This window comes from Heliangelus exortis, chromosome 21 (genome assembly GCF_036169615.1).
Source record: "Heliangelus exortis chromosome 21, bHelExo1.hap1, whole genome shotgun sequence".
Classification (NCBI taxonomy): domain Eukaryota; kingdom Metazoa; phylum Chordata; class Aves; order Apodiformes; family Trochilidae; genus Heliangelus; species Heliangelus exortis.
The window spans coordinates 10596528-10618689 of NC_092442.1; the positions used below are offsets into that span (position 1 = coordinate 10596528).

Consider the following 22162-nt stretch of genomic DNA (forward strand, 5'->3'; position numbering starts at 1 on the left):
AAAGCCTGACTATTCACATCACAGCCAAAGAAAAGATACAAACACTGCTAATTTCTGTCCTAATAGTGTAGCTCATATGCTTAGGGTTTGGTTTTACCAACGAGCTAGCCTAGGGACTGTTGCTGAGAATCTCATAAAAGCATTTTAATATAGTATATAAATATTGAACTACAAAAATAGACACCTCTGACTGCATGGGCACACTGCATGTGAGCTCGGGCAGGCTAAGCCTGACTGGTCTATGAGGCTGACGTGTTTGAAAATGTTCCAAACTGAATTCAAAAGAACTGTGGTCTGATCATGACCTGTGGCTTCCTTCTACCCATGCAGCTGTGGCAGGGCGGGGGTGAAACCTCCCCTCGCATTGCCCAGAGCACTGAGACCTTCCCCCTGCCTGTCTGTTTCAGACCATCCAGGTGAGGGATGTATAAAGCCACTGGCTTGGTTTGCAGAGTGGGCACGGCTGCCCTGGTGGGGCGAAGGCTGCATGCTGTACAGCAGCTGTGCTGGGAGGAACTGGGAGGCAGTGGGGAGGACTGGGAGGCCCACAGCAGCTTGGCCCTGGGGAACACAGCAAGGGACACAGATGAAGTTGTGGGGGCTGAGCCTGGGGATGGTCTGGCCCCAGCTTTCTGTGCATCGTGGTGGACCATTGCTCAGAACGAGCGCGGTCCCGACGGGACTGCTCAGTCGTCTGCGGGGAGCCCAGCGCCGGCGGTGGACGTGGCCGAGAACCCAAATGCTGGTGCCAAAGAGACGTGCCCGGAGCGGGGACGAGCGGCAGCCCGGCTCCAGCAGCACCGGGGCACGGCTAAGGAGGGAGCTGCCCGGGGTTATACGGCGGAGCTGGCACAGGCGGCTTCTTCCAAGTCCCGTGTATAAATTTAACAGGGGGGAAATCCGTGCTGGGGACAGGCGAACTGCTGTGCAGGGAGCAGAGCCTGGAGCCGGGCTGGCACGGCTGCACCGTCCCCGTGGACGAGGGGGATCCTCCTACTCCCACGGCACTAATAGCTACCCCGGAGGACCTTTCCGGTGATGCCGGGGGTCCTGCAGCCCAGCCCTGGTGCAGGTGGTGCCGAGGCTGGAGCTCATTTGGTTGTGCCGAGCCCTGAGCCACACAGCACCCCGAGGGCTGCTGCACACTCACCCGGCACATCAGCCGGGGCTGCTCCAAGGGCAGCGGGGAGATCTTCACGTCGCAGAAACACTGAATTTCATTCTTTCTCTCTCTCTCTCTTTCCTTGGAAGCTCAGGACAGGAGCTCGGCCGGTTCCCCTCCGCGTCCTGGCTTGCCTGCCTGCCCCGCGGCACCCCCGGCTCAGACCCTTCGGGCAAGGGGGACCCTCCCCGGCTGCCTGCGGGCGGAAGCTGAGAGCAAGGGCATCGCTTTCCGCTGCCCCTTCCCCTCCGAGGGGACGGGGGAAAGCAACCTCGGCCGGCGCCCACCCCAGTGCCGCCGGGCTCAGGTCAAGCCGAGCCGCCCCCTCACCGGCTACTCCCGGGGCCGGGGGGCACCGCGGGGGCCGGGCCCCTGCCTCTTGCCGGGCTCGCCCTTGGCCAGCCTGGCCCTTGCCACCGGCTCTTGGGCGGGCTGCCGGGGGGCCCTCTGCGCCCGGGGGGCCTGGGCCTGCCCGGGGGGCTCGGGGCGCGGTGGGGCCGTGTAGAGGAAGAGGGCCGGGTCGGGCATGGCGTCGTGGTCATCCTGCGCGGGGTCCCTGGGGCGGGCACCGTCCCCGGGTGGGCGCCGCGGGTGCGGCCGGTGGCCACGTCGCCGGGGCCTGCCCTCGGCTGGGGGGCCGGCGGGGGCCTGCTCGTGGGGCGGGCGGGGGCCCGGCAGGCGCTGGGCCGTGGCGTGCAGCTGCAAGGAGAGGTAAGCGGCCGCCTCGGTCTGCTTCTGCAGCTCGGTGTCGAGGATGGTGACACGGTGGCTCCGCCGCTTCAGCTCCTCCAGGAACCGGCGCTCCTTGGTGCGGAGGCTGGAGCGCAGGGCGGCCACCAGCGTCTCCTTGTGCCGCAGCTCCTTACGCAGCTCCATGTTGTCCTTCTCCTTCTCCTGCAGCTGGGCCTCCATCGCCCGGCACCTCTCCTCTAGCTCCCGGTCCAGGACGTCTGCAGGGACAAGACACAGAAAGAGGTAAGGGGAGGCAGGGGGGCACCACGGCCGCAGCTCACCAGTGGGTCTCTGCACACTGTGAGGGCACATGGAGGTGGCTGCCGGCTGCCCCGTGATGCTGACATGTCCCAGCAGTGCCATCATGGCTGCTCAGGCGCTTCTGGGACCTGGGGCTGCTCAGGAGCTGCCTGAGGGTTGGGTCCCGGCCCTTGCCCAGGCACCGCAGGCAGGGGAACCCCCTTAGCCCCCGGCTGGGGTGCTGTGGGCACAGATCCATGTCTAACACCCAAGTGCGGGGGAAAGCAGGGGCGTTTTCTGCGGGGGATGCTGTTGCCATGCAACCTGCCGCCTCTGCCTTGTTGCCGCCTCCTGCTGCAGTTTTAAAGTTCCCCTTGGTAACTAGTGTTTCACCCTAAAAGTGAGGTTGAGTGTGTGCATGGGGAGTGTATGGGCTGGGATTGAAAAGGGAACTGCAGCAGTGAAACTATCGGTTCAATGTTGGAAGGCCCATCGACCTTGAACCCCAAGACCCCATGGCTGGTTGAGAGGATGGGGATGCTGATCCAGGATTTTAGGGGGGGTTCCCAGCTGCCTGTGCTCCCCATACCATTACCTCTGGTTATTAAGACCCGACCTATTCATTGCTCTGCTCCTGGTAGCAGCTGACTGCAGCGACCGGGTGGGGATGGGACTTGTTAAAACAAAGGTTCTGCATCAAGTGGCACGTTCCTCATGGCTCCCACTCCCCTCCCAGCCCTTTCCACACCTCAGCAGATGATGGATGTCCTGCCTGCCCCGGCCCTTCTGAGTCACAGCACAGGCACCTGAAAAAGTGACTTCACGTGGGGCCTTACATGTTGCTCCTGCACACCCTGCTCCAGCCAACCTGTGTGGGCTCCCATCCACCTGCCTGACAGCCGTCCCACTGTCCATGCCACCATCCATCCATTCATACCACCATTCATCCATCTATCCATCCATCCCACCATCCATCCACCCATCCACCCCACTAGCCATCCATCCTTCCTCCATCCCATCCCCCATGGTCCTCCATGGGCACTTGGGACAGTAGAACTATCTCAGAGGTCATGCATTGGGAAGGATGCTCTGTGGGAAAATGGGAGGAGGAGACAGGAGTGTGTTTGCCTGACAGATTTCACCTCCCCACTGCACTCTGTGTCCCCCGGGCAGGAGGGAGTTGCTGACAGTGGCTCCAGGTGCTCTTGTCCTCACCCAAAGAGCACTGTCATCTCCAAAAGGAAATATGTGCTGCCCTTGTGGGGCTCTCAGGGGACCCCAGGGACATGGGCCAGGCAGAGATTTCCACCTGCAGCTGCGGTGACCAGTGGCATTCCCCACCCTGGGAGGTGTTTTGGGGACAGGTGCTGCTGGGGAGAGGGTTTGCTGCTTTGTGGTGAAGGGGCTGAGCTCAGCGGGCAGCAGGAGGGCACAGGGGGCCTTGGGGACCCTCCTGCCCTGGCTGCACCCAGCCCTGGTGGGGTGCAGGGAGAGGAGCGGCTGCAAGCACCCATCCTGCCCAGGCCTGCTCCCTGCCTGTGCTCAGCTCTGATGGGTGCAGGGAGAGCTGAGCCCTTGGTAGCCTCTGCTCCCTGCACCTCTGCAGAAGAAAACTGACATATGATGAGAGGGCAGGGAGGCAGTTACACACAGCAATTATTGTGTGAGTGGCATTTGAAGAGCAATCATTTCATGGCATCTTAAATTACGTGGCTGTGCCATAAACGAGGCAAATGCCATCCTGCTCTTTGTGCACTGTGAGAGGGCTGATGGATGGGCAGCACTCGTGGGTGGGACTCAGGGTGAGTGACACAGAAATGACACCAGGTCCTCCCCGGCAGAGCAGCGAGCCCCCCGCATGGGCAAGGACCTTGGGCTTGGTGATGTGGTGGGACTGGGGGTCTGCAGTGGGTGAGAGGGGCTGGGTGTGCATGGCCCTGGAGCCAGCCTCGGCAGGCAGCACCAGGGGAGAGTTTCAGCTTCATTCCCGGCACGGGGAAGGAAGAGGAGCCGAGCTGCTCACAGAGCATCCTCTGCGAGCCACGGGTGCCCGGGCACTGCTGCCTGTCCCTTGGGGTTGGGGACGTGTCACCCGGACCCATGCAGTGGCTTTTGCTGGCCCCTGGGAGCAGCGTGGGGCGGGTAGACCCAGACTGTGGCATCTCGGGAGAGGGACGAGGCTAGGCAGGGAGGGGACACCCCGGGGACACCGTGGCACACGCTGTGGTGGGAGGGGGGAAAGGGCACAGCAGCAGCCCGGGGAGGTGGGTGAGCCGGGCACACCCTTCGGGGCAGTGTTCGGCTCCTGCTTGTCACTCCACCACCCGGAGCCCACCCACCAACCCGCTCGGGGCCGGGCTCTTCTCAGCGGGCAGCGGTGCGGGGCCTCTGCCTGTGTGCGGGACACGGGGAGAGGCCAGGGGGCCCGGGACAGGGGATACGGCAGAGGGTCTCCCTTATTCCATGCTCTTACCTTGCTGGCGGGCTTCCAGTTCTTTAATTTCCAGGTCATGGGTGAGCTCTGGAAGAGAAATCAAACAGGACTGAGCAGGAGCATCCCCCCATCCCATGCTCCTGTGCCCTCCTGCTCCCTGCAGGCACTGCTGGGGCACTGGAGATCACCATGGCTGGGCACTGTCTGCCCCACGGTGTGAGCATGGCCATCTCGGAGCACCAGCTGCAGGATGAACCAGAATTAGATTATTCCAGCAATTTATATGTTATTAAGCAGCTTCAGCATCTGCAGTGTGGCTAGAGCAGAACCTTTGAGTCCTCTCCCATGGAGCGGGGACATCCTCCATCTCTCCAGCAATGCCTTTTCTTTCTCTAAGAGAGTTGCTGAACCATTTTCAGTGCTTTAAATCAGGACAAACGGCAGAGCAATGGACTGAAAATAGACCAAAGTGTAAGCTGCCACCCAAAGTATTTCATAATTTACTGCTTCCAGGCTGCCCTCTGCCTCTGCATGTAACACCAGCAGGATGGCCTCATCCCAGCACGATGTTCCTGCAGGATGCTCCCTGGCTCTGGGGTGACGTGTGCCTTCACAGACAATCTCTTTTGCATTAATTGTACCAGCCCACCAAACACTAGCAGCTCTGGGAGGAGGAAGAGGAGGGCAGCAGAAGCATTCAGTTGTTCTGGGGTGATTTTTTTTTTTCCCTGAAAATGAGTTCAAATGGTTATTCTTTGCCCTACATTTTTCTTTTAATCTGCTTTCATGTTGCCTCTAATCCTCATCACTGCCACCCTTCTGAAACAAAACACTTGGTTCAGGCTGCTCTGCCTGTCTGGCACAGAGAGCAAATCTGTAGCAAGAAGGCAGAAGTAACTGAGAAAGTAATGCAGGTTCTGCAAAGCTTTCAGTGCTCCCGACTGCCCCATTGGAAATCAATGGACTCTGTTGTTTTTCTGAAGTGATGTCATAGGTTCAGAGTCTCAGATATATTTCGAATTAAAACTAAAGCAGTCACCTATTCCCAAAGAATACAGTCTTCTCTTGTCCTGCTGAGAGAGGGCAGGGCTGGGGAGAGATGCACAACGCAGAGACACAGCTCCATGCTGGAGCCACAGGGGCTGGTGGGAGCCTATCCAGGTACCACCCCTGTCACTGCAGCCGGGCAAATCCAGGGACAGCACCTGACAGGGCTTTGTCACACCCACCCACAGGGATTCCCCCAAACCCCTCTCCAGACACTGCCAAGCCCGGTAATGATTGCCACCAGGCTGGAGCTTCCAGTAAAAGGAGAAACAGAAGACTCAGAGGGATCTATTGCTATTTCTGCTGGGCTTGTACCTTGCAAATAAAAGGGGAGTGGGAGGGAAGCCAGCTCTTCTCTGTAAGGCAAGGCTTGCGGCTCTGGGCACCTGCTTTGAGCAGCCCCATGCCCTCTCCTCCTGCCAGGCTATAGGCAGCAAACCTAGGGATTTATTGATTGCAATAAGGTCCATTCTGAGCACAGCAGCTCTGCTGCTGGATCCAGCCTGGATCCAAGGGCACTGGAGAGGCTGCAGATGAAGCCATTAAAAGAAAACAATGAGAACAGCAAAAGTGTGGAAAGGATGGGAGGAAATAGACAATTCTGTTGGTGCAGAAATGTCTTTGTTTCCCAGGAATCAGAGAGGATGAGAGGCTGGAAGATAACGAGTAATTAGCTATGGCTGAATTATTGATGAGAATGATGGCACAAGTTGGGATGAGTTTTGGTGTCAGCAGGAGGCTGGAGAGCCAAGGGGAGGGTGACATTGCTGTAGTGGGGCCATGGCAGGAGATGGCCCACAGCAGGGCAGGTCCCCAAGCCCCGAACAGGTCCAGAGATGCTCATCCTGTCTGCTGAGGGGACTGTGAGAGCCTTCCCAAGGGGCCAGGCTCCTGGTGACAGCCTGCAAGGTGGCAGTCGCTGCATGAGGGGTGCTGAGTGTGCCTGGCAGGGACCTCCCCTCTAGGGCCAGAGTACCCAGGGGCAGAGCAGGAGCTGTGCTGGTGCTGCTGGTGTTACTGCTCATTTAGTACCACAGCAGTAGGTGCCAGATTGCTCTGGGCTGGGCTGGCAGGAAGGGATTTCACCCCTCAGTGTGCAAGAGAGTAAAGAGAAACACAATGTAAACAAGGAAACCCCATTTCCTCCCACTCTGGAAGTGCCCCCATTATTGATGGTGTTCAGCTCTCTTCCTTCCCTTAACCTACTGGCACCCAGGAGAAATGATGGGCTGCTTTTACATTGAAAGATCTAAATACCTTGTGGGCACAGATGGCAGGAGGAAAAGGCAGGACCGTCTTGCTGGGTTTTTCCCTTCCCTCACAGCAGTGAATCCCTTGGGTCTCACTGCTGTGACTACTGCAGCCAAACTCCTGCGAAGTGCAGGAACCTGCAGCTGGGGAGAGAGCTGAGCTACTGCAGCTAATCCTTCCTCAGAGGTGCACCCTCAACATGGCATGAAAACAAAAGGAGAGGGGTTTAATGATGGATTATCAGCACAGATGCCTGTCTTATCCCCTGCCTGGACAGCTGATGCCCAGAAAAAAACACAACCTCTCTGGTTCTTCAGTGTTGTAGCTGAAGGAAGCTGGCGGTACCTGCTGGTAGAGGAATGTTTTCAGAGGGATTTTGACCCAGATTATATTTGGCAGCCAGGTAGCATGGTCCAGGGAGGGGCTGGGGGCCCCTGGGCCAGTAGGGGCAAGCAGGAGGCTGAAGGGGATGGAGATCCCTCATCCTACCCCATGCAGGATGCTCTTTGGCTTGGTGCTCGCCCCCTCTATGTCCTGCCTGAAGGCTGGTGTGGGGCCAGCCTCAGGGTGCCAACAGGGACTCTCCTGTCCAAGGTTCTCCATGGACATGGAACTCCCACACACCATGGCCCCCCCAGCACTCACCTGAACAGTGCTTCTGCAAGCGGAGGATCTCCAGGTGCAGGTCATGGAGAAGCTCTGTCTGCTCCTTCTTCAGGAAAGCAATGTGCCGCTGCACACTCTGGATCTGGTGCTCCAGGGACATGGTCTCCATTGCAACCAAATTCACTGTCCAAGCCTGCAGAGATCAGAGATGGCTTGTGAACAGGCACACAGCAGCACACTGGGCTCATGTCCCTAGAGCCCTCGTGAGGGGCAGAGCCCGACAGCAGGGAGGTGGGTGGCAGCTCCCAGATATCCTTTCCATGGGGACGTGGCTGTGGCAAAATGGCTCTGCTCAGATCCTCAGAGAATGGTCCCAAACCATCCCACCAACCTGGTGCCTCCTGGGCCAGCTCTCATCCTGCCTGCGCTCAGGCTGGGAGGCTCAGAGGCTGTGTGAGCAGAAAATGATGCTGCATGGACCCTGGCATCAGAATGGCTGGTTTCTATTTTGAATTTGGCCCTAGGAAATGTTTTGCCACTGAGCAGGATTGTGCCTGGGACAGGATTGCTGCCCGCAGGCCCCAGGTAGGAGCTGCACCAGGGACAGTTTTGGCTCTCACTTGGCAAGCCACACATCAGGAAGCAGTAACTGCTGTAGGAGAGATAACACATGAAAAATAGAATATGCTCCATCTAGCCCCATCAGTGTTACATGGAAAGGAGAGTCACATTGTCTTCCAGAAAAAGAAATTGTCTTTCCTGGTAATTATCCTGGCAGTCAAGACCTGCTGCTAGTCCTGCTCAGGGGGCTGGGGTCCATCACCACACATTAACTCACACCTCCAGCAAAGCAGCAGGGTGAGCTGCCAACCTGCACCAACACCACTGCACCAGAAAGATAAAGATAAACCTCTGGAAGAACCTTTAATCCTGGGAAATACCCTTTTATAGCAGTGTGGAAATGGCTTGCTCCCTGTGCCCAGCCCAGAAGGAGGGCCGGCTGCAGCTGTGGGGAGATGCTGTGCATTGCCCTGTCCCCAGGAAGCTGCTGCCTGTCCCTCCTTCCTCGGCCTATGCCTTCACTTTTATTCCTATAGAAACTCTGGAAGGAAGTAAGTGCTTTGGCTCATGTGTATGGCACACCCAGCTCCATAACCTGGCACATTTTAAGATAATTCCCACAACCTAACTCGAATCAAACTGCCTTTAGGCTTTATTCTACAGTGAGTGGCCTTGGCAGCACCCCGAGTTCAAAAGTTCATTCCTGGCAAAGCCTCTCCAACACCCTTAGAGCCAGGTCTGGGGAGGGGCTGCAGTAAGGGTCCACAGCTACAGGGTCAGAGCTTTCTGTTCCTCTTTGGTGGTCCCCTGGCAAGCCCAGCTGTGGTCCTGGGGGGCCTCTGGCTGCAATGCCCCAGTGGGATGTGCTGGGCTCTGGAGCAGTGTCTTGAGGGGAGTTGTGGCACCTCATCTCAGGAAGCATCAGAAAGTAGGTTGGATGAAGCCCGGAGGAGACGTAGTGCTATTTTCAAGCACTTTGTTCTGTCTAGTTGAGATGTCTTTAGTAGAAATGGCTGCAAATTTCTACTGAAATTTTTTTTCCATTTTTCCATGGCCTTGCCCCCCACTTTTTTACTGACTCCTTATCTTTTCACCATGCAATTCCAGTCTCTGGGACAATGCTCTCTGGGAGTCCTGATCTCTGCTGCCTGTTCCACAGTGCTCTCAGCAGATATCTGTGAGATTCCCAAATTCACCCCAGTGCTTACTTCACAAAGCAGAATGACTGGAGCAGCCTCTTGAAGTAGCTACAATGACTGATACAGTTCCAAGTCTACCAAGAGCTGACATTCTTCACACTGATTGTTTGAGATTTTACTTCCAGGGCAAAACTGTTGTTTAATGCCAATCAGAATCCCAAAGCTTTAACTTGAGAGAAAAACCTCAGTTCCTGATGCTGCATTTGAAAGGCAGGTAAGGTACTTACTGCACATGAACATACACCAGCACAAACACCATCAGACAGACATCCAGCCTTTATCTGCATAATCATTTCTCCCCATAAATGGAAAATTAACTGGAAGTCAGAGGGCACAAACAAGGTTTGCAGGAACAGTCAATTTCTCCTGCTGTGGCTGCCAGCAACGCCCTCTCCAACACATTAAAACACATGCAGGAATAAACACTGATAGATACTAGAAATCTATACTGCCTAGTACATACAGTCACAAAGAACACAAACACAACTTTGCAACAATGCCACGAAGCAAGAATGTCTTTGAATATTAGGAAAATAAGGCAGCAGGAAGCTAGGGAACTTGCAGAAGGTCACAGAGGTAGTGGCAATGCCAGGAATAGAAACTAGAGGTGAAATTCTGGCCTTGGGAAAGTCAGTGGGAAATATTCCTCCATCTCAGTAGGGGCAGAATTGCACTTAGAGTTCTATTTTCTATTAATTATCAATCAGAATCCATTTAAAGATCAAATCAACACAAACTTTGATTATAAATTATTGTGGGGTTTTTTTTGCAGTTTTCTGAACACAACTGCCTGCCTTGCAGCCAGAGCTGGAGCTTGTCATTTGGCTGCAGATGCTGGCATCAAGGCCGTGTGTTCCCTGCTGGCTCCGGGAGAATTAACCATGGGTTCAGCTCTCTGTCGGGAGCGGGATTTGGTTTTGAATCAATCATCCTGCGAAGCGGGCGATCCCCGCTGTGCCACCCTGCACCCTGGGGATTTTGGAGCTATGCTGGTCCCCAGCCGGGTCCCTGCACAGACTTTGCAGGCGCGGGGGGAACAGACCCCGGTGCGCCCGAAGCTGCTCCCCACGGCCTCGCTGCTGATGGACCGGGGGGACCAACTTCCAGAAGAGGCACAGGAGGGAGGGGCTGTCGGTAACTTCCGAGAGACCCCCACTCTCCGCGGGGACCCTTCCCCGCCGGGCCCGGCTCACCCCGCAGCGCGGCCCCCGGGTCCCCGCGCCTGCATCCCGCAGGCGGCTCCCCGCTCCGCTCCCGCGCCCCGCCACCCCTGCCCATCCCCTGTCCCTTACCTGGGGGGAGCGGCGGGGCCCCGCAGGGCGCCCGCTGGGCGTCATGGGGCGGCGCCGGGGCCGGGGCCGGGGCCGGGGCCGCGCCGGGCTCCCGCGCTGCCCGCGCTGCCTGCGGCGGCCCCGCCTCGCCCGGCCCGGCCCGGCCCCGCCGCTCGCCGCGCCGTAAACAGGCGGCGACGTGACCGGAACTGGGGAGCTCCGCCGGGGGAGGGCGGCGGGGACCGGGCCCAGAGCTGGGGACATCCCGCCGCAGCCGGGACGGGGCTCCGCTGCCCTACGGAGGGGTGGCGTTGGGGCCGGGGTCCCGCTCCCCGGGGACCCTCATTCTCTCAGGCCACAGATGCGCTCCCCGGAACCCCACATCTTGGGGCTCCGCTGCGGCCAGGTCTCTGCTCCCCGGCACCGCCCCTGCCAGACCTGGGCTCAGCTTCCCGAACCCCCCGGTGCGGCTGCACTTCCCGGGATCCCCCTCCATCTCGGGGCTCGGCTCCCCGCGACTCCCCCCCAAGGCTCTGCTCCCGTATCCGTGTCCCCGCGTCCCGGTGTCCCACCCGGTGGCGGCCCCGGCGCTGTCCGCGGTGCTGAACCGCCCGCCCGGTCCCGAGGCCATCCGGAGTGTGCGGGGAAAGCGTGGGGCAGCTGCGGAGGGGAAACCAGTGTGGAAAGGGAGGAAAAAAACAAAGAGCTCCCAGAAGCTGTGGTCAGAGAGGTGGTGAGAAAAGGATGCTTGTTCCTGTGGTTACTAATTCTTCGTACCCTTTTGTTTGTGACACCCAGAGCAGCCTGGGGCTCCACTCTCAAGATGACTGAAGTCATTCCACTTCTTTCCCAGCAGGGAGGCTGGGATGCAGCGGCCTGTTCCATGTCGCATGGCAGGGAAATGGTAGCGTCCTCCTCGTCAGCTGACAGTCTGCTGATTCCCCTTCCCTGAAACCCCGATCTGCGACAGAGGGTGCAGTGTTCCTGCGCTGACGCTCAGCTGGGCTGGGCTGCCATCCTCACAGTAAACTGATGCTGTTCTGCGTGTATCAGCTGCTGATGGTTCAATCTTCAGCACACAAACAGCATCTGGATGTGCTGTGAGGCAGCCCACAGGATATGGTTGGCGGTGTCACTTTGTCATCCCACGTCCTTTCTTCCCCTCGGATGCCTCAGAGCTCTGATGTTGCTCTGTGCAACACAGAGTGTCCACAGGTGTGGTGTGGGGAACAGCCCTTCCCTGCCCTTCCCTGCCCCCGAGAGAAGGGCATGCTCCAAGTGTGGGACAGTGGGTTTGTAACATCCTACAGCTGGAGACTAGGTCCTTCCCTGATGCATGGTGGTGTGGTACAGCCTGGCTGGAGGCTGTCTGACAGTTGAGCAAGGCTGAAGCTGGGATTGGGGCTCTTCTACAGACGGTGAGGTTAATTCACACTAAAAATCATTAAATCAGGACAAAAAGTGACCAGTGAGGTCTGAAGGTCTGCACTTGACCTGTGAGGTCTGAAGGTCTGCACTTGCACACATAAGCTTCTGGCTTGCAGTGAATTATTCAGACACCTCTGCTGAAGGTCCCAGGTGAGGCATTCGAGATTTTCAGGTTGCCTAATGCCCACCCACCATACTGACCCCTGCATGGGGGCTCCTCCAAGCTTGTTGTCTCTGAAAAAACAACCAACCAACCAACCAATCAAAAAACAAAAACAAAACAAAAACCAAACAACAAAAAATCAAAAAACCAAACAAAACCCACAAAGAGTCCTGCAGTGACAGGTTGTTAGGAGGTGCAGGATTTCTGTGTGAAGGAGGAGAGTGCAGACTTTCCTACCCAGAGAATGTTGTCCCTTGGGAGCAACTCTCACCCGCCAGTAGCCATCGGGCCAGTGCTTGCCGGAAGGCGATTCTGGGCACATATCACCAGGTTTGTGCAGTTTTCATTGATTTTCCACTAAGTGGCAGATACGCCTGGGTGCGGGCAGGGTCATGGTCAGGGTCAGGCACCGGGAGACAGGTCCGGGTCTGTGCCCTGCAGGCAGGGCAGCAGCGGGGACGGGGGTGGGCAGCTGCCTGCAGCTTCGCGCCGACACTGACCCCCAGTGGCCACGGTACCGGCAGCAGAAGTTAATTACTCCCGAAGTTAATTACTAAGGAAATTTTTGCATTTCATTTAAAAATTAGTTTAGCTTTGCCTCAATTATTACTTTTCAATCTAATTGAAATGTAGTGTGAGTGTGTGTGTGTGTGTGTGTGTGTGTGTGTGTGTGGTAATTGCTTTGAAGAACCTTGTAAGAAGCTCCTTAAAGTGATGGAGGGCTAAAAGCCAGAGGGTTTTGATAAATTTAACATTAGCTTAACATTTCCACCGGGATTTTAAAATATCAGACTGGGGAGGGTATTTGCTTGAGCTAAGTTAGACAATTTGTCCTTCTTCAAAGCCACGTCAACTCTCCAACTGTTAAATTTTTTTCATTATTTCAGAACATTTCCAATATTTTTTTCTTAAAAGTTGTTTTTATTCCTTAGATATCACAGGCCAGCAAAACCATATGTGTTCTGAAGTGGTGATGGGTCCATTTCCAGGATTCAGGGGCAAAAGGGGGGTTTCAGCTCCTCTGGCCCCACATCCCCACAGGTTTGTGTCCCACCGTGACCTCCCAAAACGGGTGCAGGCACTGGAGATGCATCTGTCAGGGCTGAGACCCTCTTTTGACTTAAAAGTATGAAATTCAGCACTGCTCTCAGGCTCTACAGGGCAGTGATAAAAATCTTTATTGGCCCTTGTCTCCAAATCTGAACATGAGCAACATCAGCCCCGCCAGAGCTGGTGTCTGCCAGCAGCAGGCATCTGATAATGGGGCCTTGCTGAATGCTGACCTCACTTGCTCATTAAAATATGATGATTTCAGTATCAACAACTTCCTGGTCATGATTTCAGCTGAAGCATCCAGTGGAGGACTAAGCTCCCAGCCACCATGGCAGAGCCAAAGCCATGTGCAGACACAACCTCCCTGGGCTGGCTGTTTCCTTCCAGCCCATCACTTTTGAGGGTCCTCCAGAGGGGAGGTCATTGCCCTCGGATGAATTCCCTTCCTGACACCCTGATCAAGGCATGGCCTCTCCAGCTGGCATTGCAGAACAAGGGCCAGCTGGGATGGAGGCACTAATGCCTGGTAGCTCTGTGGTGCCCCACAAGAGGGGAAGTCTCGAGTTACCAGTATTAGGTACTTACTTGAGTAATTATTGGCATTTGATTTAAATTAAATTGTTGGGTTGTGGGAGCAACACTTGGGTTTGCTGAGCTGTTAAATACAGAGTCTCGAAGACCAGAACAGTTGGCATTTAGGGACAGAACTTTGCTTTTGAGAAGCTGCTTTTAGTGATGAAAGCTTCTTGAAATTATGCCTAGAGCTGCTCCCTGATTGTTTCCTGAGCACTCCGAGCTGCCGCTGAGCACCCCCTGCAGCTCTGGGGGCTTGGAAGGGAAGCCCTGAGCTGGGCAGGATTTAACTTTGAAATGATGGGAGAATAATTCTCCCTGGGTGCTCCTGGACCAGATACAGGAAAAGTTCTGCTGGACTATTTCTTTTTTGCTTGTTTGTTTGTTTTTTGTTTTGTTTTGTTTTGTTCTGTTTTCAGAGGTCAGCAAGGCGTGGTGCTAGGGCCAGGGTGTAAGGGGTGGGCTCCAGCTCCCCAGTGTGTGCTGGGGATGGTCTGAGTGCAAGGGGCAGTGGTGGGGCTGTCTGCAGGACCCCGTTTCTCTACTCTCCCAGTTTGTGGTAGTCTGCTCAGACTCGCTCTCAGCCCTTGAGAGGCTGGGGAATGCGCCTTTCCTTGGAGATTCCGCCGGGATCCCGCTGGCTGCCGGAGCCTCCTCTGCTACAGCGGAGGCTGCAGAGTGGGAGATAGTCCTGTGCTCTCCCCCTTCCCCCCGCCCAACCCTTCCAACTCTCCTTGGCCCTCCGGCGCTGCCCCGGGACATTGCGTAAGGCTTTACGTAACGACACGGTGCGGTGACCCCCCCCCCGCACCTGCCCGGGTCCCCCCTGCCCCCCCCCCCCCCCCCCCCCCCCCCGCCCCTGGTGCCGGAGGAGGCGGGAGCGCGCAGGAGCCGGCGCAGCTGCCCCAGCCCCGCGGGGTCCGCGTCCGTCCGGGTGTTCGCTGCCGAGCGGGGTTTGCCGGTGGGACCCCCCGGGCCCCCTCCCCCGCGAGCCCCCCGGCATGGCCTCGGGCAAGGCTGCGGGGGAGCGGCGCTGGGAGCTGGTGCGCTGGTGAGTGCGAGGCGAGGGGGGTCTGGGGGTGAAGGGGTAGCGGATGGCCCAGGGGAACCCCAGGGGCTGGGGTGCGGCGGACCGATGCTCCGGAGGATCCCGGCAGATCCCCTGGGAGTTCCCTGCAGGCTCCGGAAAGAGCCGGATAAGTTTGCAAAGAGGGTCCTGGCTTTATGGTGGGGGATTCTCCGAGAGGGGGGGTTCCTGGCTGCTGAGTCCGGTGAAGAGGGGAATCTCGGCCAGGACGGGCGGTGGGGAGGGAAGGGAAGACACACTTCGGCACCGGGTGGGGGGGTGGGTCTGGGACCGTTTAAGGGGGGCAGCAGCATTCCGGTCTCACAGGGACTGGGGCTTGTATTGGGCTCCGGGGCCCCCACGGGATGCTTAGGGGCACCCTGGCTCTGGTGCCTGGGGATCTGCTTCTTCCTGCTTGGAGCGGGGTAGTGGCAGTGGTCGGGGCAGCCGGGATGGGCTGACACTGGGAACAAGCTTCCTCTGTGTTGTTTTTTTTTTATTTATTATTTTTAATTGTGCAGTTTGTGACGTCCAAAGCTTGTGACTTTTGAGCAGGGTGCTGTAGCGATGCCAGGCTGTGACTGGGGTGACTCTGGTGACAGCGTGATGCTGCTGATGTAACAACTGGGATCAGGGCTTGTCCCCCACCCCAGCACCGGCCGGGGCGTTCCCAGTAGCGGGTGAGATCCCGGCAAGCCTGGAGGAACAGCTGGAATGGAAATCGCTGGAGGTTTGCTCCAAGCGTGCGAAGATTTTTTTTTTTTTTTTTTCCCTTTTTTTTCCTTTTTTTTTTCCCCTCCTCGGGAGCCTTGAGCACTTCTTGTCCTTGCACACAGACCCAGACTGTTCCGGTGGGCTGTTCTGCCATCCCCGCTGCCTCACACCCCCTTCCTCCCCAAAAGTGGCTCCGATTCGCCTTCCTCTACTTTGTGCAAGGTTATCACGTGCGAGAGCCGCAGGGGAGCCCTGGGACTGCGCTGTGCTCGGTTGCTTTGTACCAAGAAAATTAGCAGGTCAGCCTGTTCCAGGGACACTCAAGGAGCCCTTTGGGTTTCTTTTTGCTGAGAGCAGGAGGTCCTGGCTGTGGGGATTCCGTGGCTCGGCAGTGCATCCCCTCAGTCCCATCCAGGCAGCAGGGCTGGATCCCTGCAGTAAGTGTTGGGATCTCACTCCCTGGAGTGTCCATGTGCAGGGGGGACTGCTGCCAGCTCTGCTTGGTGGGCACTGCGAGGGGTGTCTGCCTGTGTCTCCAGCCAGTACAGGGCTCTAAATAATTAATGGCTTGCTGATGAAATTTCGTGTTCAGACGGTGTGTGAGGTGCAGCTGGCTGCTGGAATGGAGGCAGGCAGCAAAGCTGTGGTCTAAAAGATGGGAACAACTGCAGCTACTGACATTTTGCTCATGTTAGTTTGCTTGTGTATTTCTCTAATAAAAACAACCATTGATTCATCACTTGAATATTATTAAATAAGTCTCAGCATCTGGCCTGACATTGAAAACAATGTCAGAAAGGCAGTGGCCTGGTCTTGGAGCTGATGATGACTCTGGGTACAGAGCTAGGTCCATGTTGATGGGAGGCTGGTTGGGGGTGCATCTGGTGGCAGGATAGGGAGACACCAGCAAGGCTTTGCTGCCTGAAATGGAGGCCACTGCTCTGGTGGCTGTCCCACCTCCCCTGGGAGATGCCCTGCCCCAGCCATGTGCCCATGGGAGCATCCACCAGTGGACAGGGCTGGGGACAGATGGGTCTGCAATGTCATTTTGCTGCTTCCACTGATGAACAGCACAGTGCTGTGGGGCTTGTGGCTCCAAGCAGTGCTGCTGAGCCAGCAGCTCCCTATGTCCTGCAGCTCCCTGTCCACAATTCTGTGCTAATAAATATTTCAGTCTTTCTCACTGTTATTTTTAGGTATGTGAGGGAAGGCCGGTTTAGGATCGAGGAGAGGACACTGACAGCTTTCCAGTGGCTCTACTCACCCCATCAGCACCGCATCATCAGCCGGGCAGACCTGGGGTCACCCAGCAGGTAAGGGGGGCAATGGGTACAGGGCTGGGGGACATTAGCACATCCCCTGCCAGTGCTGCTGGCAACCTGCTCTGTCACGAATTCTCATGTTCTGGATATGGATCTCCTGAGCCTTTGCCAGTCTCTGGAGCTTTGTTGATATGAGCATCTCAGGTTTTACTTTAAAACAAGATTCCAGACAGAGGGCTGGCAGCTGGGAGCTGCAAACTTCACGTCAACACCCCTCTGGTTTAAAGCCATGAGAGAACAAATCACTGCCTCCCCAAACTCCAGTTTTTAACCCCCTCATGCTTTTTGTCAAACATGCCATCTTTTGAGGACTTACCTTATTTAAGTAGCTCACTTAATATTATTTTAAAAAGAAAGGTTGGAGACCAGGGACCATGCATCTCTCGACCAAAAGTGATCTCTGGTGGATATTTGTCCCCATACAGCAAGCCATGAGTTTGCCTCATGAGCTGCTGGCCTTGCTCAGGAGGGTGAGCTGCCATGGGCTGTGCTGTGCCCTTTCCTTCAGCAACTGTCCATCTTCCAGCCCCTCATTGGTGTCCCACAGCCCCCTGGTCTGGTATGTCACAGCCATATCCCCCTCCCAGTGCTAACACTCATCTCAGCTGTGGCACAGTGTTGTGGAGGCTTCAGCCAAGAGGCATTTTAGTGCCTCTGGTGGTATGCTGACACTAGGGTGCTCCGTGGCATTTCAGGCTGTGACAATGTTTGTCTGTCACATCAATTGAATCACCGTCTCTCTCTTGCACTTACTGCTTCTGGTTTGCATAATGGCAGTGACACAGCTGAGCAGGAGGGTGGCTGATCTGCTGCAGGGCTTAATGCAACAGGTGGGGTTTATAATTTTTTAGTATTTATAGACAATGTATTTATTGGTCCCACTTGAGCAACACTTTATAGAAGGATGAGACCCTGGGTCCTGTTTCCTCCAGGCTCGTTTTGCCCAGTGCCCCAGGGCAGTGTTGTGTTGGGAAGCAGCAGATGCTGCTGCCCACAGAGCTGCTCTGCCTGAAGGACTGGGGAGCAGGGGGCTGCCCCTCTCAGCCCTTTGGTGTCTGTGTTTGTGTTCAATGCTGTTGTGTAAACAGTGCTGCCAAAAAGAGAAATTGCACTGGCTCTTTTGAACCTCCTTAGGAACCAGTGGGACCAAAGGGATGCATCTTGTGATGATCTGGCTGAGCTCTGTGGTCCAGAATCACCTTCTGGGCTGTGCTGGGTGCTGTGGAGCTGGGATAGATGTGCTGTGGGCTAGGGAGGTTGGGCCCATCAGTGAGAATGGAAATATCTTTCAGTAGGTCCAGACTTGGACCCTGGATGATGTTCTTTTGTCTGGTTCAGGCTGTGCCAGCGGTAAGAGATGAAAGGGCTCACATGTAAGACTGAATTCTGTTTTCAAAGCAGAATCCAAAGGGGTTTGTGCCCTTTTCTAGTTGTTTTCTCACTGAACAGCCCTTTCACTCTAACAGCCCCAGGGAGGTTTAAGGGGTAAGATTCTCAGCTCTCACTGGTGGACAGTGCTGCAGCGAGGTGACCCAGGCCCCCCCCCGTGAATAACCCCTGCCCAGGAGCCTGGTACATCCTGACCCTCATGTTCTCCCAGGGCCCAGACACCATCCGAACAGCGCTGCTCCCCCTGCGCCCCCCAGGGCAGCGCTGGGACTCCAGGATCTTAAAGGTCTTTTCCAAGACGAAAGAGTCTGGGATGGACAGGGGTGAAGTGCGGGGGTGTGGGGCAGGGCTGCAGGAGGCGGGTCTGCCCCACAGCCCCCCCCTTGCTGGCACTATCAGGGCTGCTGGGTCCCCCCCACCCCCCATCGCCGTTCCCTCCGCCCCGGGCCGCGGGTGCGCAGCGGCAGGCGCAGGCTGAGGCTCCGGCTGCGCCGCTCCGCATCCTCCCCAGTCCCTGATCTGCGCCCCCCGCCCCGCTGACGCCTGCTCCGCACATCGCGCAGCCGGGAGCTGCGGTGAGGGGCTGTGCGCCGGGCTGTAGCCACAATACAGAGCGGGATCGCGACAGCGGCGGGGAGCGGCAGGCAGCTAGTTCGGGTAAGGCGTTAGCAGCAGAGGTTTGTCCTTGTTCTTACCCTGGGTGGGCTTGTCGGAGCGGAAAGAAGAGGCCGAGCCGGGAGGTGGACTGCAGAAACGCTTTGCTCTCCTCGCCGTCTCTTGGCACTGGAAGGTGCGGTGGGTCCTGCCGGCATGAGGGGCTGGGGGACAGGGGAAGGGGCAGGGGGGGTCGTGTCCCAGTGCCACCGCTGTGGCGGTTGCCAACGCTCATGGTAAATACTGAAAATTGAAAGGAGGCAACTTCAAAGGCTGTTTTCAGTGGTCTGCTTCGGTGTGTGTATGTGTTCATGGCGTTTGGGGAGATTCAGGGGGGTTCGTGGCGCTGGTGCTGGCTGTGAGGGGGTTGCGGTCCTGCCTTTGCACGGCGGCACCTCCTCTGCCGAGGAGCCCCAGGTTTTCTGCATTTGACAGAAGCAGGGCACAGGAGGGGATTGTTCCCAGCCTCTGTGCACCCAGCGCCCTGTTTGCAGGGTAACCTCCTCCCTTCCCTCTGTGAGCGAGATCGCAGCTCCTCTCTGCTAGAAGAGCAGTGTAATGTCTGCTCACAAGGCAGGGCAGAGCTTTTCTGTTTTATCCTGCTAATCTCCGCGGGCAGAGCTCCGGTGTAACCCGGTCGGTGTGAGCTCAGCGGGGCCGATCCGGGATTGTCACCTGCATCCCTGGTGTCTGCGGGAGGGGATGGATCCTGCCTTTCATCCTCATCTTCTGCACACTCCAGGCTTTCCTGTTTTATTTAAGACTGCTTGTTGTTTTAGTAGCAGAAGGGACATAGTATCTATCCACACGGCATGATTTATTGAGGGTTGGAAACCATCCAAGGAGTCTAAATTCAGATTCAACAAGAAGCGTGATCCCAGCCAGCAGCCCTCGCTCTGCACACTCCAGGTTCCACAGATATTTTGTTCTCTCTTTGCTGCCGATGCCTCCCGAAGGGCACCATAACAGCAAAAACTGCCTTTTTTTTTTTTTTTTTTTTTTTTTTCTCTCTGAAATTTGTTTTATCATCCTTCCTTACTCTTCATCTCTAAGAGTGTGTGTGTGGTAGGCAGGGTTCTGGGGGCTGCTTGGAGAGTCCCTCTGCTGCTGTTTGTACACCTCAAGGTAGATGCTCTGCTTGTCGTTAGTTGCTGCTGTGGAAACAGGAACAGGACTTCAGCAGCAACAGGAGGAAGATAGATTTTTTTCCATGAGCTAAAAACAGCTCATTCTCTCCAGACCTCTTTCCAGTTTCGTGGGGGTAGATGAATTCCTGCTTAGAGTTAACAGCTGCCTCCCAACTTGGATGCCAAGCCAGAAGGAGCAGTTTCTGGATTCTTAGTTGAATCTAGCCCAGCCCTTTCAAAAGCCACCCAAAATGGTGGAAAAATACAGGTGATAGTGGCAAGATGTAGCAGGGCTTTGAAAAGATTGAGTTCAAATCCTGCGTGTCTTGTTTGCAGCGTTTAGATGGAATCATGTACAAGTTTGGTTTTGAATTTGAGCTCTGACTGCTGCCTGAATTTAATCCTGTGCCAGCACATCTTGGCTTCAGGCAGTGGTTGCTTTAACCATCTGCTTCTGGAGGTCTGTTGGGAGAAGCCCCCAGGAGACGGGGGTGTGGGGGCACCCACTGATTCACTGAGCCCAGCTCCCTGCTGCTGCAGGAACCATCTCATGTAACATCTCCACAAATGTGCTGAGCCTCAGCCTGGGGTTTTTCATTTACTGTGTTATTAGGAAACTGTTCCAGAGACTGTATTAAAGATTGGAGACTTCCTAATTTCTAGCCAAAGCATGTTAAGGTCTATCTCATCCCCATGCCTTCCTCCCACACCCATGTTTACCAGCCCTGGTTTTTAGTTTAAGCAGTTCTTTTTCTGTCTTGCCACAATTTATCCATCAGCAGCAGCTGTACACACACACACACGCACACACGTGTGTTTGCTGTGTGATCTGGGCCAAGTGGTCTCTGGTTCTTCTGGTCCAGCTCGGTGCCAGCACCAGCCTGTCCCCAGCTACAGGAGCTCCTGGCCAGCAGGGTGGGTGGGTAGGCATCCCACCCCAGGAGTGAGCATGGGGACACCTTCCCACAAGAGCCTGGGGCAGCGGGGGGGCAGAGTGTGTGGACATAGGGTTCTGCTGCTTGTCCCAAGCATCCTTCCCTGTGCTGAGGTTGTGTGGGAAGGGATGTGGTGGGAAGAGGTGGGGCAAACAGATGCAGCACATCTGAGTGCTTGAAGGGTCTCTTCCTAAAGGGAGAGCCTCTCCAGGGAATCTTCTCCCCTTGCCAGCAAGGCAGAGCTCTGAAATGAGTGGAACTCAGAAATCAAGCAACTGTGTACATTAAATTCACAGTGGAATGAGATGAATTTAATTAGCCTGGGAGCCTGTGTGATGACTTTCTGTGTGTGATGCTGTGATCAGACAAGGTCTGTGTCCTCTGCAGCAAAGAGATGGGTCGTGTGTGCTGGGAGAAACCAATTGCTGATGTGTGTCAGGTTGGGTATCCAGAGAGTGTGTATGTGTCCAGACTGGGGATGCTGGCAAGGTTCTCAATGCCACAGGGTGCTCAGCAAGCCCCATCACCCCAGGAGGCTCAGAGATGGCAGCTGGGAATCCAGGCTGTTGTGTCCACCCCCCCCTAATGCTGTGCGCACAGCAAGCTTCAGAGGAATGTGTGGTCTGTGCATCAGGAGAACAGGGTTTGTTCCTGACCCTACAGCCTGGACCTGGCTTTCCACCCCTCCCTAAGGAGTTTCCCAAGCAGGCTGTGGATAAGCAGTTTGTGCCTGGGCTCCTGAGGTGTTTCCCTCACCAGGGAACAGGGCAGCAGATGGGGCTGTTGGAAGGAGGTTGGTCACCAAGGCAAGGAGCAGGCCCAAGTCTGATAGAGGTATGTGGTGGTCTCTGGAAGCTCTCCTCAGCTTTACTGTGCTTTGTCTGAAGCTCACCTTGGGTGACACCAGTGTCCCTTCTCCCCAGTGTGGTGTCAAGGGGTGCCCTGTGGCAGCTGGCCCATGCTGCAAACCTTTTGGCTGTTGGGCAGTGGCCAGCCACCCCTCAGAGAAAGCTGTGTTTGTGGGAAGCTGCAGCTCAAGGAATTGAGTTTCTTCACTTTGTTCCAGTCCAGCAGCACCATAAAGGAGAGAAAACACTGTTAAAAATATTTCATGCACTGAGTCAGAATTAATTCGGACATTGTTTTCCTTTGTATGTTGAGGCTGATGATGTGCACAGCCTGTTCTTCCTGCCAGGACAAAATCTAATATTTCTGGGTGCCTACAATCTTCCCTA

General features: G+C 56.0%; 2 protein-coding genes across 3 annotated transcripts in view; one reads left to right on the forward strand and one right to left on the reverse strand.

Annotated features, from left to right (window-relative positions):
• Positions 1 to 477: 477 nt before the first annotated feature.
• CCDC92B (coiled-coil domain containing 92B) lies at positions 478 to 10665 on the reverse strand. Its single transcript, XM_071764958.1, has 4 exons — positions 10525 to 10665; positions 7512 to 7665; positions 4608 to 4655; positions 478 to 2112 (listed from the first exon to the last, which is right to left on the reverse strand). Exons 1-4 carry the CDS (start codon positions 10567 to 10569, stop codon positions 1496 to 1498), a joined length of 864 nt encoding a protein of 287 aa, XP_071621059.1. The 5' UTR covers positions 10570 to 10665; the 3' UTR covers positions 478 to 1495.
• Positions 10666 to 14669: 4004 nt separating this feature from the next.
• RAP1GAP2 (RAP1 GTPase activating protein 2) overlaps positions 14670 to 22162 on the forward strand; it is a 47597-nt gene continuing 40104 nt past the window's right edge. Inside the window, exons 1-2 of one of the 2 annotated variants that reach the window (XM_071764979.1) lie at positions 14670 to 14771; positions 16697 to 16813. In XM_071764979.1, the coding sequence (XP_071621080.1) occupies positions 14722 to 14771; positions 16697 to 16813 (167 nt within the window). In that variant the 5' untranslated portion in view covers positions 14670 to 14721. The remainder of the gene's footprint in view (positions 14772 to 16696; positions 16814 to 22162) is intronic. The other variant, XM_071764970.1, reaches the window with a different exon arrangement.